The sequence below is a fragment of the Dendrobium catenatum genome, unplaced genomic scaffold (assembly GCF_001605985.2).
Source record: "Dendrobium catenatum unplaced genomic scaffold, ASM160598v2 fragScaff_scaffold_993, whole genome shotgun sequence".
NCBI classification, from domain to species: Eukaryota; Viridiplantae; Streptophyta; class Magnoliopsida; order Asparagales; family Orchidaceae; genus Dendrobium; species Dendrobium catenatum.
Genome location: NW_021319455.1, coordinates 1,882,420 through 1,900,307, shown reverse-complemented (window position 1 = coordinate 1,900,307; position 17,888 = coordinate 1,882,420). Strand labels below are relative to the sequence as shown.

At 31.2% G+C, this 17,888-nt stretch overlaps 2 protein-coding genes across 8 annotated transcripts in view; both read right to left on the bottom strand.

The window, feature by feature from the left end:
* LOC110116509 (ubiquitin carboxyl-terminal hydrolase 15) overlaps nucleotides 1–17,883 on the bottom strand; it is a 31,823-nt gene extending 13,940 nt beyond the window's left edge. For all 7 annotated transcript variants that reach the window (XM_020850093.2, XM_028697771.1, XM_020850096.2 and 4 more), the window contains exons 1-2: nucleotides 17,746–17,883; nucleotides 7,501–7,677 (exon numbers count right to left, since the gene is read on the bottom strand). The gene's annotated coding sequence lies outside the window, so the exon portion shown is untranslated. The remainder of the gene's footprint in view (nucleotides 1–7,500; nucleotides 7,678–17,745) is intronic.
* LOC110116502 (cationic amino acid transporter 5-like) lies at nucleotides 15,308–17,861 on the bottom strand. Its single transcript, XM_020850081.2, has 2 exons — nucleotides 17,746–17,861; nucleotides 15,308–16,115 (listed from the first exon to the last, which is right to left on the bottom strand). The coding sequence occupies exons 1-2, from the start codon at nucleotides 17,859–17,861 to the stop codon at nucleotides 15,308–15,310; spliced, it is 924 nt and encodes a 307-aa protein (XP_020705740.2).
* Nucleotides 17,884–17,888: the final 5 nt, after the last annotated feature.

The window sequence follows — 17,888 nt, the reverse complement described above, 5'->3', positions numbered from 1 at the left end:
AAGGATATATGACAATAAATTAGAAAATTTCTTAAATGGTTGTGGTTATATATGTCTGGAGCATGAGTTCTTGGAGCACAATTGTCATGCGTAGGGGTGTAAGTAAGCCGACTCGAGCTCGATTCGATAACGAGCTCACAAGCTGAGCTTCTCGAGTTCGAGCTGAAACTCGAGCTCACAAGCTGAGCTTCTCGAGCTCGAGCTGAAACTCAAGCTCGTTTATTAAACGAGCTCAAGTTCGAGCATGATGAGGCTCAACTTGAAAACTCACAAGCTAACTCGTAATTATATAACTAATCTAAAATTTTTCCTAAACTAATATGTAAATAAAATTTTTACCCCAATAAAATCTTCATGTGGTAGCCGTTAGGAAAAGTAATCAGCTATTCGACTATTCTTAAAAGTACAGCTATCATTTGAAAATAGTTTATATTTTCAAGGAAAAAGTTGTTATGCATTAATGAGGCTATAACTTTTTTTAAAAAAAGTCAAAGAAAAAAAGAACATAATTTTCACTAGTCTAAAAAAATAAATTAAAAAATAATCATCTTCTTCTCACACAATAACTAACTTAAGAGTTCACCAACCAAATATGGGCAATGGCAATACATTCTTCTACGATAACATGCTTTCTTCCATTCTAGTAGTATCAGGTGAGCTGGCTTTTTCATGGTCTCACGAGCTACTCATGAGCTCACTTTTATTTCCATGAGCCAAGCTCGAGCTCGACTCGAGTTTGAGCTCAAGTTTAAGCTCGTGATTTGACTAACAAGTCGAGCTCGGGTTAGGCATGGCTCAAGCTCGACTCAGCTCATTTACACCCCTAGTCATGTGGTTGGCTTTCACTTTCTACATATGCGTTATCATGAGTTATGATGTGAAAGAGAAGGTGTGGTCATTCAAGTGATGTTCAAAAGGCACCACTAAACATTAACCACTATCATGTTGACTTTCTATATTATATTAAATAATCGATATTATATTTAATGTTTTTAAAAAACTAAAACATGTAAAGTTAAAAAATCTTCTTTTATTTCAAATACATTGTTATATATTTGTTGAAAAAAGAACAAGGTTACGCCCATCAACAACGTGGAACAACACCACTCCCAGAGGTGTATCAATTCAGAGCTCACATCATGTTTGTCTCTGAAGCTGTGGATTGTCACCTACATCCTCATCCTCCTAAAAACCTAGGTACTCCTGGGATGGATGTCCTCCACATAAGAGTATATCTTGTTGCGTAGGAGATGACATCAAGTCTAAAGGTGTCATCCAATCCAGTATAGACATGTGAAATGATGAATATAAATTTGATTGTTGAGACTAGTTGCCATAGTAAAAATCTGCAGCATCACCAACCTGCACATCATATGGGTTTTACTACTGTGTAAAGGTCTTGGGCCTGAGGGTGTGGAGGCCATGGCATCAAAAGCTAGCCTACGTTGTATGTGGATGTTATGCCATAATTAATCGATAAAGCCCACATACATGGAATGTCTAGGGGATCCATGTTGTTACTGTGAACAAGGGCAGCTGATAACATTTATGGATTTCACCCAATTGATCGCCATTTATGTCCTCCCCCCCCCCCCCTTAGAATCTTGATGGAGCATATGAGGTTGATCCTCTAAATCCTTGAACTGTGTATATACCTCTAACATCTCCCCTAGTATAGGCTTGCTCATCTGTGGTAGTATCAAAAATAGTATAATATATATGCACTCTGCTCGCTAGTTTCATGGTCTGGTCAATGGCCAATTATATGGAGTTGTCATTTCAAGTATAATTTTAGATATCTTAACGAACCTAGCTATGGTATAGACCATCCAGCTCATCCCTATACATCATTATGTTGTGTGTTGGGATCTCCCTTATCTAATCCTCAACCCAACAATAAAGTTGAAACGTTTAAGCATGAAGTTGCAATAATACATGATTATGATGGAGTTTATTGGGCATAAACCTCACACCTACAGCCTAGTGGATACTCGCCCAAGTCAAAGACATGAGGAACTCGAATTATCAATCTTCCAACATTTAAGTGCTCCCATGACCAAACTTGCATAATTGCCACACATCTAGCAATGTATGTGTATGTCGGCCATGTCGCATGACACAAATCTCCATAAAAATATGCCAAAATGGCACTGCCAATAAACATCTTAACAAATGTTTCCAAGTGCATAAGAAAGTGGAGCCACTGTGAGGATACGTGTGACAATGATGTGTTTGGTATCAAAAAAATATCCTATCATGAATAGGATATACGCATGAACATGTTCCAAAAGTATGGCTAATGGTAAATCATCTTGGAGCAACAAAAGAAGAAGCATTGAATTTACTTGAGCAGTTCCCATCATAAAGATGGCATGCACATCATCATCTCTGGGAACATGATAAATAATATTACGTGCATGATGACCACTAAGAAGCTCGTCATAGTAATCTAGCCAACCCTCCTAGTGTAATTCATGTCAAATGATAATCGCTTCAATAAGTCTAGGGCTATCAAATCTAAGACCAAGAACCACATGCACATCCTTTAGTGTAATGGTCATCTCTTCAACTGTCAAATAAAAAGGGTTGGTCGAAGGATACCATCTATCTATAGATAGTGTAATGATATTATGATCTAAATGTATGAAGTATAGGTGATGGAGGGTATCCAGACCATTCACGTGCCATAAGCATATGTGTAGCTGCAACAAAACGAGAGGCCTGAAAAAAGGTAAAAATAAGGTAAGCATGTCAATACCTAAAACAAAATGACTACCATAAAAATAAGTTTAATTAACTTTTTATACTTGATTTAGGTTAATTGCCATGCGTGAAGTGCCAAATGAAGATATACTAAACTTAACAGTTGCAATGCCATCATCCTTAATCTTTCAGGTAGTATGCCACTGCAAATGATGTTGTGTCGATCTACCTATATTGTCTTCCATACCTAGTTCAAAGTTGAGCAATTAGTAATAAGGGAAAGATTGATTAAACTATCACTATGTATGTATACCAAGGAGAACATAAAGCACATGTCCAAACCTAGACGAGCTAGTATTATTTGGACAAGTTGCCCTGTTATGGCCCAAGTTTTTACAAAAACTACAAGCATGAAGTGATGATGTAGAAGGCTCATCCATCATATTTTGGATTCTAGTTGAGTGGGGTCAACCAACATGACACCTAAATACAAGGACAATCAAAAGGATAATTTTTTATTGGTTATTAAAAGGATTAAAATGAGGCCATAAGTACTTCTCTAGAATAACATGAAATAATCCATAGTATGTCATGACCCAGTCTAAAAGCTCGAATTAACGAGACAGGAATAGACGTTTGGATGATAGATTAAATTTTTAATTCATCTAAAACTATCTCAATAAACTTTGAAAGAGCCACTAAAACTTCAAATAAGAGCATAAACTAATACAAAATCATTCAATTACATTTCATTCGGTATCTCACATTTACGATGCACATTTTTTTCTTTTTTACTCATTTTGATTATATTAAACTTACCTGAAAAAAAAAAGTTAGAGCAACTAACAATAAACAATGATTTAGTGAGCAAAACATGTTTTTAAATTACAGTAACTCAAGGCAATAGAAACAATATGCAAAATCTTCTTTTTCTTTATCCATTTCATATCATAAAATAATTACTCTTAATTAAATCATTTTATTTGAGACTTTTTTCATTTCATGACTTTTCATATTATGCATAAATCATATTTATCATACATATCATACATGTATTCATATATTTCTTATTTTTCACTTCTCATAAATAATACAACTGTCATAGGAGCTGCCGTCTCATTTAGTACCAATGAAGGTACTCATTTACCATTTCATTTTCTGTAACATTTTTCTTTTAATGTGCATGGATACATTGCATCCCTAGTTAGTACTATAAAGGAGTGAGCTCTATCAGTTAACATTCACATGCAAATCATAATATATCATACCATTTTATTTTACTTTTTTCATATCATTTTATATTTAATCTTATAATAAATATCATGATAACATAGGATTTATATCATCTTTTAATTTAAAATGATCAATTATCTATCATAAAAAAAATTCATATAACATTAACAGTGAGCAAATAAATAATAATAGTAATTGATACATCATGTGCAAGAGAAGCAAATATCATAATTAAAAGTCATGAGTACTGACATTGAACGTTTCCAAGCTTCAATATTTTCCAAAACCTCAAGCTTTGTTATAGATTCAAATACTTGTATCAACTTAATTATAAATTATTCCAATGTTCAAATAACATCAAAAAGATCTTAAACCTTCAACTTGGAGTTCTCAATTGTAAATCAACATCAATGATTCCTATTATTCTTACGATGATCTAATTTACTTTAAACATTTTTGAAGATACTACAAATATTTCTAAAGAAGAAGTATATTATTAATCCTAACATAAAAGAGTTCTAGTCCATTCTAAAATTCCTATTACCCAACATTAAATCATAATTCATTTTCATTAAATGAGCATTTTAAATGTCATTATTTTTGGATTTAAATTAATCCTAAATTTATAATGTCCAAATTTTGGTCAAAACCTATGATTTCCTTTTTCTAACTCTTTCTAATTACCTAACTTAATTTAAAATGAGATTAATTTTTGGTTTTGCCTAAAACCTAAATTCGAAAAATTTTATATTTGAATCACCAATTTATGCTAAAACTTTCACTCTTACCAAATTAATATTTAGGACATAATGATTTTTGAATTTTCTTTAAGTAAAATTAGAAAAATGTAAAATAATGATAAACTATAATTTTTATCATTAAGAACCTTTATAAGGCTATTTGGGACAACATTTGTTAAGGAATCTTCTTAGAAATCGAAATATGGAAAAACTCTAGTTTTGAAAACCTAAAAATTTTAGGAGAACTTTAAATTTTTGTGGTTAAAAATCATCATTAAACTTTCCCTAAACTTTCTTCTTCTAGAATTTCAAGTTTAGGGAAAACCATAATTTTTTTTATCATGAAAAATCTAAATGAAAAGAAGGGATTCTAGGTTTAGAAACATACATTTTTCCATCCTAAATCTTCCCTTTTGATTTCCCCCCAAATCTATCGTTGGAAACCACTTTAAACCGTCGCCGGAACACCTTGCTCGTCGCCCTTTCTCCCTTGTTGCATTCAGCCGAACCAACAAAATGAAGGAATTGAAAGTTTTCAGTCCCTTTGAGGCTATTTGGGTGGTGGAGAAAGGGGGAAAGTCCAAATTATGCATGTGCCCTTATATGCATAAGAGTTATTTAGAGAATGATGAGTTATTTAGTTATTTGGCCTTATATAATCTTTGACAATTTTTAATTTTTTAATTCATGCAAAATTAATCCTAAGTTCTTTATATAAATCGATCAAAATTTAAATTAGAATTTTATAAAATTTATTTTATTGAATTCTGACAACTTCAAAAATTCATCTATTTTCATTGTAGTGCGTCGCAGCGCGTTGCAACGCTATGATTTGACATTTTTGGGTTTCACATACTATCTCCTTATAAAAGTACAGTATATATTGGGACGATATTAAAGAATCATAATCCCATCAACTCTCCTCGTCTATAGTAATAACATAGACACATGGAATAAGATAATGCTACGGTTTATTACATGTGCACATGCAAATATCTATACTTTTGATCTTGGCCTTATGTGTCTGACAAGATATGTCAAAAACTTTAATTTCTTGATTGTTTATTATAATAGGCTCAGGGAAATGATGGGCCTCACTTTCAGAGCACTGGAGGCTTATCAGTATGTGTGAAACATAATTTGAGTCACCCTACTCTATCTAGTTAGATGCCTCACCCTAATATTTTAGGAATGATGTAACCAAGTTATAGTAGATGGTCATTTAGACCTTGTATCAGCAATCCATGTATACATCTAAGAACTACATTGAAGCATTCTGATGCATTTGTCATCATAATACCATAGCGGCGGCCTTCATTGAATAAGAGGGTCCATCTCAACATATCACATTTGACCAACCTATCGAATCCATCTCGACATATGTGTCAGTCATGTTTCTAGTTATGCTGACAAGTCTTGGGTGTCTATCTAAAATTATGCATATGTCTTTACATTCTTTGACATGGATTATAAGATCATGGAGCATTTAAGGGAATTAACACATTGATTCATTATTTTTTTTTTCAATAATTGCAAATGCAAGTTGAAATAAGTCACCATTTCCATCGATCCCAACAAAAACTTGAAGGGTGCCTCGATACTTGCCCAGCAAAATGTCCTATCCAGGATAAGGATTGGCTGACAATATCACATCCCTCAATATATACACCACTTGAATATTGTAGATAGTCCCATGTATGGTCGTATGAGTAGCCTATATAAAGTAGAAGAGGAAGAAATAGGAGTCCTCATAATTACTGAAAATGACTTGAATCACCTTTCTACATGCATCCCATGCCTTAACGTACTAGACCTTAATGTTAAACTTGGATTCCATTCTTGAGATAATATCCTTGTGCTCCATGTCAAGTTAGTGGTGGAGAAAGAGAGTAATGTATGTACAGATAAATTTTGAACTATAATTACGATTACATTATATTATTACTGGATGGGTACATATATGATGAGGACTACATAGATATTTTCTAAAGTCCACCTAATATCTTACTGTGTACGGCGTGTAGGCATCATAGGCATGAACGTTGTGGATCATCGTTTTGGGCACATATGTTGGTTATCATGCTCTTATTAGAGGTGGATTTAATGTACTCAACATTATGCATGATTGACTACTTGTTAATTGCACTTTGTTGGGATTCCTTTGTATGAAAAATTAGCTTTTCATAAAGTTCAGTGGAAACTATAACATCTATTATACTAATCGTAGTCACTACAGAGGCATCATAATTATTGGTGGCATCGCATTTCTCAGTTATACATATAGTTTCAAAAAAAACATTACTAATGAACAATGATTACAAGCCATTATGATTTTGCCTTGCATGTTCTTAAATGAACTCATGGCCTCTCAATGTTATAATCTTTGAATGAAGGATTTGGAATGTCTCATTCTGGGATATTGCTAAAAGCATCACTTACTGCCACTATTCATTATTTGGTAATCATTGACATCATCTTCATTTGCTTCAAAGGTTGGTCTAATGGCGTGAACCACTTTGAATATACCACCTAAAAGGATTGGGATCTTAAAAGTACTTAGGCAAAGGTATGTCTCTAGTTCATCGATCACTAACACTTGCACATGGCCGAGCTTCTTAATTGTTGCATAAAAGTTGGGTACTCGCATAAGCTTAGGCACCAACTAAAATTAGCTTCCATAGCCGTTGAAAAGTTGATTGTGCTACACACTGTGCAATAGACATGAGAGTGGGGCTATGAAATAAAACACTCTTTATCAACATAATTATTTTTTTCAAACTTTACTAGACAAGAAATGGATCTTCAACTTTAGGTGTTTACTAACCAATAACTTGAATAGATGGGCCAGCATCATTAAATATGAAGTTCATTGTGCTCGTCGTGGTGGGCTCTCTTAGTGAAAGTTCTTCATCTTCCACGTACATAATCACATTATATCTTTTAGCCTCCATCAACATATATTTGCAAATTTCATTGTTGATGACATGGGTGGCAGTATATCCTGCATTATTATGAACGTGACATACAAGATTAATTGTGTGTGTTGATAAATTATATCATAACGTGCGAATAATTCATAGCTTTAATTGTGCCAATGGTATAATGTCATCTATGATGATTGACCAATTTTTACCATCAACATAATTTGGTATGAATTCGACGATAACTTGCAACTCGCCACCAAAGCATAAAAGCAATCATCTTCTATAAAAAAATATATGTTTTAATATATAATTTTGTAAATTTTGATATTTTAAAAAATGTAATATTATAATATTACTAACTAATGTATCATCAAAATTGATAAGTATAAGTTATGATAATTCTCCAACTCATAAACAAATTAATTAATTTAAAATTACGGTTAAATTTTATTTTAATTAAATTTGATAAATTTTTAAGATATTTAATTCAAATGCTTACTATCATTAATTTAAAAAAATTATAAGACTTTAGAAGAATTATATTTGTTGAGGGTTAGTATATTCACAGCGGTAGAGTGGGGGAATTTTTTTACGTGATTCACAACACACAAATAGATAGTTGGAGAGAGAGAGAGAGAGTAGAGAAACACCAAAAAAAATTATGTAAAAATCTCAAAAAGGGAAAAATTGGAGGCAGGGCGAAGGTATGGCGGTGATTGGCAGCCCAGTGAATGTGGGAGACCGAGCAGAGGTCCAACGTGGTTGATTTTATAACTATCAAGCAGAAGTCTAAAGGTTGGCAATGATCAGTGGCTAGGCGGTGTTTCAATAACGATCGGGTGGAAGTCTGAAGGCAATTAGGGTGAAATTCTAATGGCGAAAGAGTGGAAGTCGGACAATGGTTAGGCAAAAATTTAGCATCGATCAGGTGGATATCCAATGATAGTTAGACAAAAATTCAGTTGTGATCGGTGTCTGGGCAGAAGTATGATGGCAGTTGGTAATCGGGTGGTGGTCTGATGATGGTCGAACATAAGTCTAATGATGATTAGCGGATGTAAAATGGTGGTCGGGGGCCTGGTGGAAGTGATCTAATGGTTATCGACGGTCGGACAATGGTCTAGCAATAGTCAGGCAATGGTTTAACAACGGTCAGTGGCAGGGCGGTGGTTCGACGATGGTTTGATGGAAGTTTGACAGAGATTGGCGGACGTCCAACGATGGTTATGCGGAAGTACGACGACAATCTGTTAAGGATGTTTGACCAATCTGTGGTTGTTTGTCACTCGATGATATTAACATGTGTAAAAGATGTCAAGATAAATCCACTAAGAATATTTGACCTATTCGAGTTTATTTGTCAAAACATTGTTTGATGATATTAACATGTATGAAATAGGTTGAATTGAATCCCCTTGGAATCAATTATACCTTGGAATTAATCTAAGGGTATCAAACCTTTCATAATCTCACATAATTAGGGAGGCATCATGAAGCACGACATGAGGTCGCCAAATTGAGTGATGTGATTGAGTTGGTTAGGATTTACAATAGCTATTGTAGCATTTAAGATCAATTGATTGGTTAAGAATTATTGGCCTATAGTAATGAATAAAGTCTGAACTACCGCTTTTACTTAGTAGTCACACTAAAAAAAATAGTGACAATTACTACTCTTCTATTCAGACTAATATCTCATTGCAAAAATAAAATTTTGGCCAATCAACTTATCATAGTGATGTTCATAAAAACGTTTATTACATTTTAATTGTGACCATCAAAATATAGTTGTAGAATATATAGCCTTAAACAAATGGTCACAACAATCATGATGGAAAAAAAATGGATATTTTTTTGATCGAATTGCTACCAATTGTGTCACAACAATCATGAAGTAATTAATTTCCAACAACTTAATCTTTATGTAAAAAAATAAAAAAATAGTACAATGGTAGAGTTTTGATGCAAGAATTACATTAGTTATTTTTATCAAGAATAAAGAAAGACATAAATAGTTTAGATAAAGTAAATAAAATTCATATTCACCATCATCGCTTGTTGTTGGGGCTCCTTCAATATAGATTGCATACTCTTTTCAATTTCTTATCATGCAATCGGTTTCCTTTGATATTAATTCATTTTTTATATTTGCGAGGTAGGTAGATATCGACTTCTATTCTTAAAACCACCTCCAAATTCATACATGTGATAAGAGGAGGCAAGAGTCAAATCAAAAGAGAGAGGGCTAAGGTAGGGGTGTCAATAAATGACTTTACCCGAACTAAACTCAAGAAATTCGAGTTTAGGTTGACCCGATTATTTATTTGGTTGGGTTCATATTTAAAATCTTGACATGATTAATTTTGCTTACCGGGTTTGGGATGACCCAAAATTGAATCATCTATCATTCAGATTTGGGTTAAATGTATTGTAATTGAGTCAATCAAACCCTGTCAATTTAAAAATTTACATGATCTTGGTCAAATTGGTTAGGTTTGAGGTTAAGCATTTTGTCTCATATGATAAATAAGTTACATTCAGGTCAAACATATTTGAATCAAGTCAATTTTAATTAGACTCAAACCGAACCACCAACCTGAATTGACACCCCTAGGCTGAGGCAATGAGTTAGGCAAAGAGATTGTTATTGATGTGAAGGAGATGAACGTGTGGTCCTAGAAAATCCAAGAGGAGTTCAAGGAAGGGTGAGGTCAAAAGTACTCAACTAATCATAGCGTCCGGTTGCAAAAATTCTCACAAGTAAATAGATTTTCCTTAGCGACAAATCTAAAAATTTGTTTTTGTATGACACACTAGAGGCAATTCTAATATAACTTTTTTTATTGCCTGATTTGCCTAAATAACTCATTCCATCGAACACAATTATTTTGTCACACAAACTTTAAACAATATTTTATAAATTTCACCAACATGAGCATAATCCTTTATTAAATTGCGAAGCTTAATTCTTTGATCTCTTAAAAATATTTTTCTTTTTCAAAATTTAGTTATCAAACAACCTATATAAGACTCTTGAAGTGCTTTGTATATTAAGGTCCGCTAAACTAAGGCTTCATTTGAGATAACTTTTTACTACTTTCTAAAGTAATATTTTAGTACAAAATTTCTATAACTAATTTTGTTTCCTAGAAAGCTATTTTAAAAAATAATAAGCAAGATGTCCCAAATGAAGCCCAAGTCTCCAATAACGGAAACACGATAATATATATTTATTAAACTATCATATTTTACATATTTATTTTATTTTTTCACCCTATGTAATAACTCGTATTTTAACTTTGCCAATTTTTTTATGGAGTCATTATTAACTCCAAATCGCAAATCGTCTTCGCCATGGTATTTTGATTGAAGTATTTTACTTAAACGAATTTTTTTTGAAATTTTTGGGCACCGGTGAAAATCCTTAAGAAATTTGTACCTTTCGGGCAGAGAATTTGTTTGAAGAAAATGAGAAATGTGAGAGGAGAGAGAAGGAAAATTCTTTGATTTGAAGGTCACGGTGCGATTTTTGTCTATCAGGCCAGTTGGTATATTTACTTGTTTCGTTATAAGGAACCTTTACACTATTTCTGATTTCAAAGATTTTATATTTTTTATATTTTTTTGATCAATTTTGTATTTCTGTTACCATTTTTTTAAATTTTTTTTATTATTTTTAGTTGCCGAAAAACATTAATAACATTATTTTGACAAAACTTTCCTCACGTAATTTTTTGTATGTTATAGATATTATAATTATGAGCATTTTGAGTATTTATTTGAGATTTTTTATATGATAATTTTAAAAATATAATGATTTTTGTCTACCTATAAATTTATTTTGACGTTTAAAAATAGTAGTATAGTATAATAATAGTCTTAAAATATCATTTTATACAAATCCTAGTATTTTATCAAATTTCTCAAAATGTGCATTTTTTCCTAATAGGATTATTTGTTGTTTACCATTATGATATTTTGACATCTTCTTAATTAAGCTCAATTATGCATTATTTGTTGCAAAACATTGAAATCGGATGTAAATATGTGCTTGAGTAATAGTTAGTCGCTATTATTATTATAGTATTATGATAATAATATGTATGTGTGAAACAAACTAATAAAGACTTATTGACCTATTGGTTGGAGATTGATTGACCTATACATGATGGTGAACCAATGAGATTTCCTTTAAATATTATGATTTGATGTTATCCTCTATTAATTTACGTGATACACTGATTGATAGTTATAAAAGAATCATTACTAAGCCGACAGACAAAGAATGACGACTCTATTTATTGAGTCAACAATTTACTAACATTGATACTAATACTAAAAAATACCGTGATAGGTAGGACTTCTTACTTGTTTAATGTTGTTGAGGTAATTTTCTTATTGTTTTACAAATTTATTATTACTGCACTAATTTATTATTATTTTATTACTCTAATGCTCCTATCACTAAATTATTACTGTTATTGATATAAATATCGATACTATTTGATAATATTGATTCACTATACTAATATTATACATGTGATATATTGAACATGTGATATATAATACATATATAGTATGAATACACTCTCATATGATTTTACTACATTGATTTATTTTGACAGTCTTTATTTTGATTTAATATTTTATTTGATTACCGAGATATGATTGATTTATGAATTTGACACTCATACTAGTTTATTAACTTTTGTATTGTAGTATTTTATTGTTTAACAATTTTACTGCTAATGTATTTGAGTTTTATTATTCTTGCACTTATTTAATGATCATATAATTGCTACTTCTATAATTTGATCCTTAGCATACATATTATTCTTTTACAGTGCTTTGAATTCAGTTAAGGTTTTGGTGACCCACTGGCTTTTTAAGCTCATTATATGTGCTTAAATGATTTCAGGTCAAGGCATGGGAACATGAGTGTGAGGCTGATCAGGATTCTTTAGGTTCTATTTCTTTTTGTTATAGTCCTGAACAGTATATATGATTTTTGGGAATGAATACAGATGTGTACGTTGATATTTTAAATTATAGAATTTATTGTATTGTTTATTACTAATATGTGATATTAGATAGCTCTGGTTGTTTATTTAAAAGACAAATGGATAATTCTTCTAATTTAAATTCTGGGACATCACAATTAGTATCAGAGCAAAGTTGTTGGAAGAATTGATTGTTACTACAGCTGTAGGACTTGATTGAGAGTTGGATAGAATGGGTAGTTTAAGATGTATTAGTTTACATGCATAATTAAATGACATGTAATAGAATGAATTGCATGATTTTTATAAGTTTTTATTTTATTTGAGTTTTGATCATACAAATTTGCTTTAATTTGATTTTATACCTGAATCATTAAGGAAAATGCAGGGGACAACATTTTCTTAAAGTGTGTAGATTGTAATAACCTGTATTTTGACTTTGCCAAATTTTTTTGGAGTCATTATAACTACAAATCTCAAATCATTTTTGCAATGATATTTTGATTGAAGTATTTTACTTACACGGATTTTTTTCATAATTTTTGGACACCTATGAAAATCTTTAAGGAATTTGTACATGTCGGTACAAGTGAGGATTTCAAGACCTTCAGGTGTTCATTTTGCAAATCGATTTCATCGATATTTTTTTAAATAACATGATTTATTTTAAAATATTTTTTTATAATTTTTAGTTCTAAAATAATTTATTTGAATTTTAAAGGTATTTTACTTGGTTTACTTATTTGAATATTTTTACGATGTGATTTTAAAAAATTAAAAAATTTTGTCTACTAAAAAAATTATTTTAACGTCTAAAAATAATAGTTTAGTATAATAAAAGTCTTAAAACATCATTTTATACAATTTCTAGTATTTTGATAATTTTCTAAAAAATGTGTATTTTTTCTTAATAGGATTTCTTTGTTGTCTATCATTATGACATTTTGACATCTTTTTAATTAAACTCAATTGTATATTATTTGTTGCAATACATTAAAAGTGGATGTGGATATGTGCTTGAGTAATAGTTGGTCACTATTACTATTATAGTATTATGATAATAATATGTGTGTATGAAACAAATAAATAAAGACTAGTTGATCCGTTGGTTGGAGACTGATTGACCTGTACAGGATGGAGAGTTGATGGACTTTCCTTTAAATATTGTGGTTTGATGTTAATCTCTATTAATTCACGTGATACACTGATTGAGAGTTATAAGGAGATCATTATTATGCCGATGGGCAAACAAGGACGACTATATATTTAATGACCCAACAGTTTACTAACATTGATACTAACACTGAAAAATACTGTGATATCTAGGACTTCTTACTTGTTTTATGTGACTACATAAATGCATGTTCTTGAGGCAATTTTTTTATTATTGTACGAATTTATTATTAATACACGAATTTACTATTATTATATTACTCTACTGCTCCTCCCACATGATTATTACTATTACTAATATAGATACATATAATATTTGATACTACTGATTTACTATATTGATATTATGCATATGATATACTGAGCATGTAATATAAAATACCTGGATAGTATGGATACATTCTCATATAATTTTTCTGCAGTAATTGATTTTGACAGTCTTTATTTTGATTTGATATTTTATTTAATTATGGAGATATAATTGATTTATGGATTTGACATTCATATTAGTTTACTAACTTTTGTATTGTAATATTTTATTATTTACAGATTTTACTTATTCTTGCACTTATTTAATGATCATATAACTACTACTCATATGATTTGACCCTTAACATGCATATTGCTCTTTTACCATGTTTTGAATTCAATTATACGACCTGCTGGATTTTTAAGCTCATTATATATGGTTAAATGATTTCATGTAAAGGTAAGGGAGCATGAGTGTGAGGCTGATCAGGATTTTTCAGGTTCTGTTTCTTTTTATTATAGTCTTTAATAGTGTATAAGATTTTTGGGAATGAACACATATGTGTACGTTGATGTTTTAAATTATAGAATATATTGTATTGTTTATTACTGACGGCTGATATTAGATAGCTCTGATTGTTTATTTAAAATATAAATGAATAATTCTTTTAATTTAGATTCTGGGTCATCACACCCTATAAGTAAATTAAATCTCACTAAATTCCAACACCCATAAATTATTCTAAAACAACATTGTATAGTTAATTTCATCTGCCTCATCCCTTCAATCAATGCATCATTAAAGAAAAGTCAAAAAAGTTGAAAATCAAATGCCAATAACTTTTGTTACATTTCACACCCACACATCAAATCATAGAATTTCAAACACATCAAGCTGTGAAAGTTTTTTCTTTTATTCTTCTTTATTTTATTTCATTTAGGTAAATTAAAATAAATTAATACAGACATCACATCATAATCATTTCTCTTTCCTAATAAGCCAGCTTAAACTAGTAGAATAAAGCTTCGAGCTCTCAAGCTCGAACTTGATTAAGGTTTCGTTTGGAACGGCTTTCTTATTGCTTCTTAAAGAAGCTTTTTAGTATTAAAATTTTTAATTTTTGGACTAAAAAGCCGTTTTAAAAAGTAGTAAGAAAGCCGTCTCAAATGAAGCCTAACTAATCAAGACAAAACTCAAGCCAGAGATGACTCGAGCTCGACTCGACTCATTTACACCAACCCACTCTCAATCTACAATCACCATCCAAACAATACTCTCCAAGCACTAAGCCACAGATCGATCGGCGTCGCCTCCATCCTCAACCTTCCCACGAAGAGCCTTCTCTTCTCCTTCCTCATGCTCATGCGCTACATCATAAGTCACATGAACTCCAACCAGCACATAGTAAAGCAACATCAACCCACTACATATCCCAAACCTCACAAAGGCGTCACCGCCCAACGACCCCATCAAAAACAAGTTCGTCCCTATCGACAGCGCCGGCAGCCACGGCACCATCGGCACTCCCCACACCTTCGGCTCCCTCGCCTTCGGCACAAACAACCACATCCCAAATGTCCCCGCCACCCACAGCGGCACCGTCACCAGATACCCAACCCACCCCCCCGGCCTCAACCCCCAATACGCCGAAGTCCCCACCGAAGACAAAATAATCACAACCAAACAGACAACGAACTTAACCAAGTCCTTCTTCGTCGAAACGCCTCTAACGTAATAACGCCGGACGAGCAGAGCGGTGGCCATCATCATGAAGATGAAGAGAGTGCTTATGGAGAGCAGGCTGGCGAGGATGTGGAGGCTGGAGAAGAAGGCGATGATGGCGCTGGAGACAGTCATGAGGAGAGTGGCGTAGATGGGAGTGGCGGTTTTGGGGTGGACGAGTGCGAAGAAAGGGGGGATGATGTGGCTGCGGGCTATGTGGGTGGTGTAGCGGGCGGTGCCGATGGCGCCGACGAGGAGGACGGTGGTCATCCCTTTGAGGGCGCCGAGGGCTACGACGTATTGGGCCCACCGCATTCCGACGTTGCGGAAGGCGACGGAGTAGGCGGCGTTGGGGTCGATGGCGGTGTACCTGTTGAGAGTTTCAGTTTTGATGAGAAAGGCTCTTAATTAAATTGAAAAAAAAAAAATATTGAGATTAATTTTGTTACATATAGCTTTTAATTAAATGACAAAATTAAAGGAGTTTAAAAGACTTGGCATTTGTTTAATAAATAAATATAATCTAAAAAGTAAAAAATTACTGAAAATAGTAATAAATGGAGAATTCTAAAAGTATTTCATTTTTTACTTTATATAATGTTTTTTTTTTATTTTAAATGATATTAATGGGATTGTTAGGATGACTTTTATTTATGGCCTTACTTTTAAAATATTTAAAAACTTCACATTTATTATTAAAAAAAACATTTTTTGAATAAAAAATAATTATATTTTGTCATCTTTTTATATATTTTACGAAAAAAAGAAAGCGAGCCCAAATATAACTTAAATGTTTATGTGTTGAATATTTATTCTTTAAAAAAAAAATTAAATGAGAAGTCAATGTTCAAATGATTTAAGCAAAGAAATAAATTACAAGAGATGCCATTATTTCATGTTTATTAAATGGAAAAAAATTCATTTTAATTTATATAAAATAAGAAAAAAAAATCTTTTTAATTGATTTTTTGATGAACCTTACTTCAATATAAAGTAACTTTTTAGGAGTAAAATAGATATCATATTTACATGATAATTGATTTATTTTAATTAAATTAAAAAACTAAACCGAAAAAAACGAAAATTATCACCGTGTTATTATCATAATTAATGTATATTTTTAATACATAGTCTTTGTAATATCTATTTAGTTAAAATTTTGACTTATAAATATATAATAATATGATATTTGTTTTGTTCAAAATATTTAATGCATATAATAAAAAATATTAACATATATTATATTTCAATTTTGTTTAATCTTAATTTATTTATTGTATATTATCAATAAATAAAACATTACTATTAATATAATATTAAGATATAATATAATAAAATAAGACTTATTCAAATGAACAATATAATTTTCTTTTATTACCACTAGCTATATATTTTAATCTTCATTTACTTACAAATTACCATCAATAATAAAATCCTGAATCTCCTAAGCTTTTTAGCATTATATAAATATTTCAACAAAATATTATTTAATATTAATGCAATAGTAGAAAAAATCCAATAAAATGAATGATTCTTTAGCTAAAAAAGTCAAATAAAAATTTAATCAATGATGGTCTCAAAGTCATTGTCTTAATTCAAAATAAATATAATTTACAAAATATGATAAAAAATTAGTGAATTTACATATACACCATTTAATTACCAAATATTACATACCAAACATTACTTTTTTTATATTCAAATATTGAAATCTATATTTTCATACATATTTTAATATGATAAAAAAACTAAAGTATTATAAGATAACTATCAGAATTTTAAAATTAAAAAATATAAATACATAAAAATTATGTGAGATATATATTTATACATAAATTTAATCATAATATTATTATATTAAAAAGAATATACTTTATTATTCTAAAATTTATATTAATATTAGTATAGTGTTTAAATATTATATATAATATTAAATTTAATATAAGTTTTGTCAGATATTCTTTTAATTTATTGATGTTAAAAAAAAATTGCAAAATTACCTCTGCATCATACTGAGCGCCAGTGCCATCAAGCAATAGATAACAGTGATGATCGACATAGAGCCGAGTAATCCCAACGGAATATCTCGCGACGGATTTCTCGTCTCCTCCGCCATCGTCGCGATATTATCAAACCCGCCGGA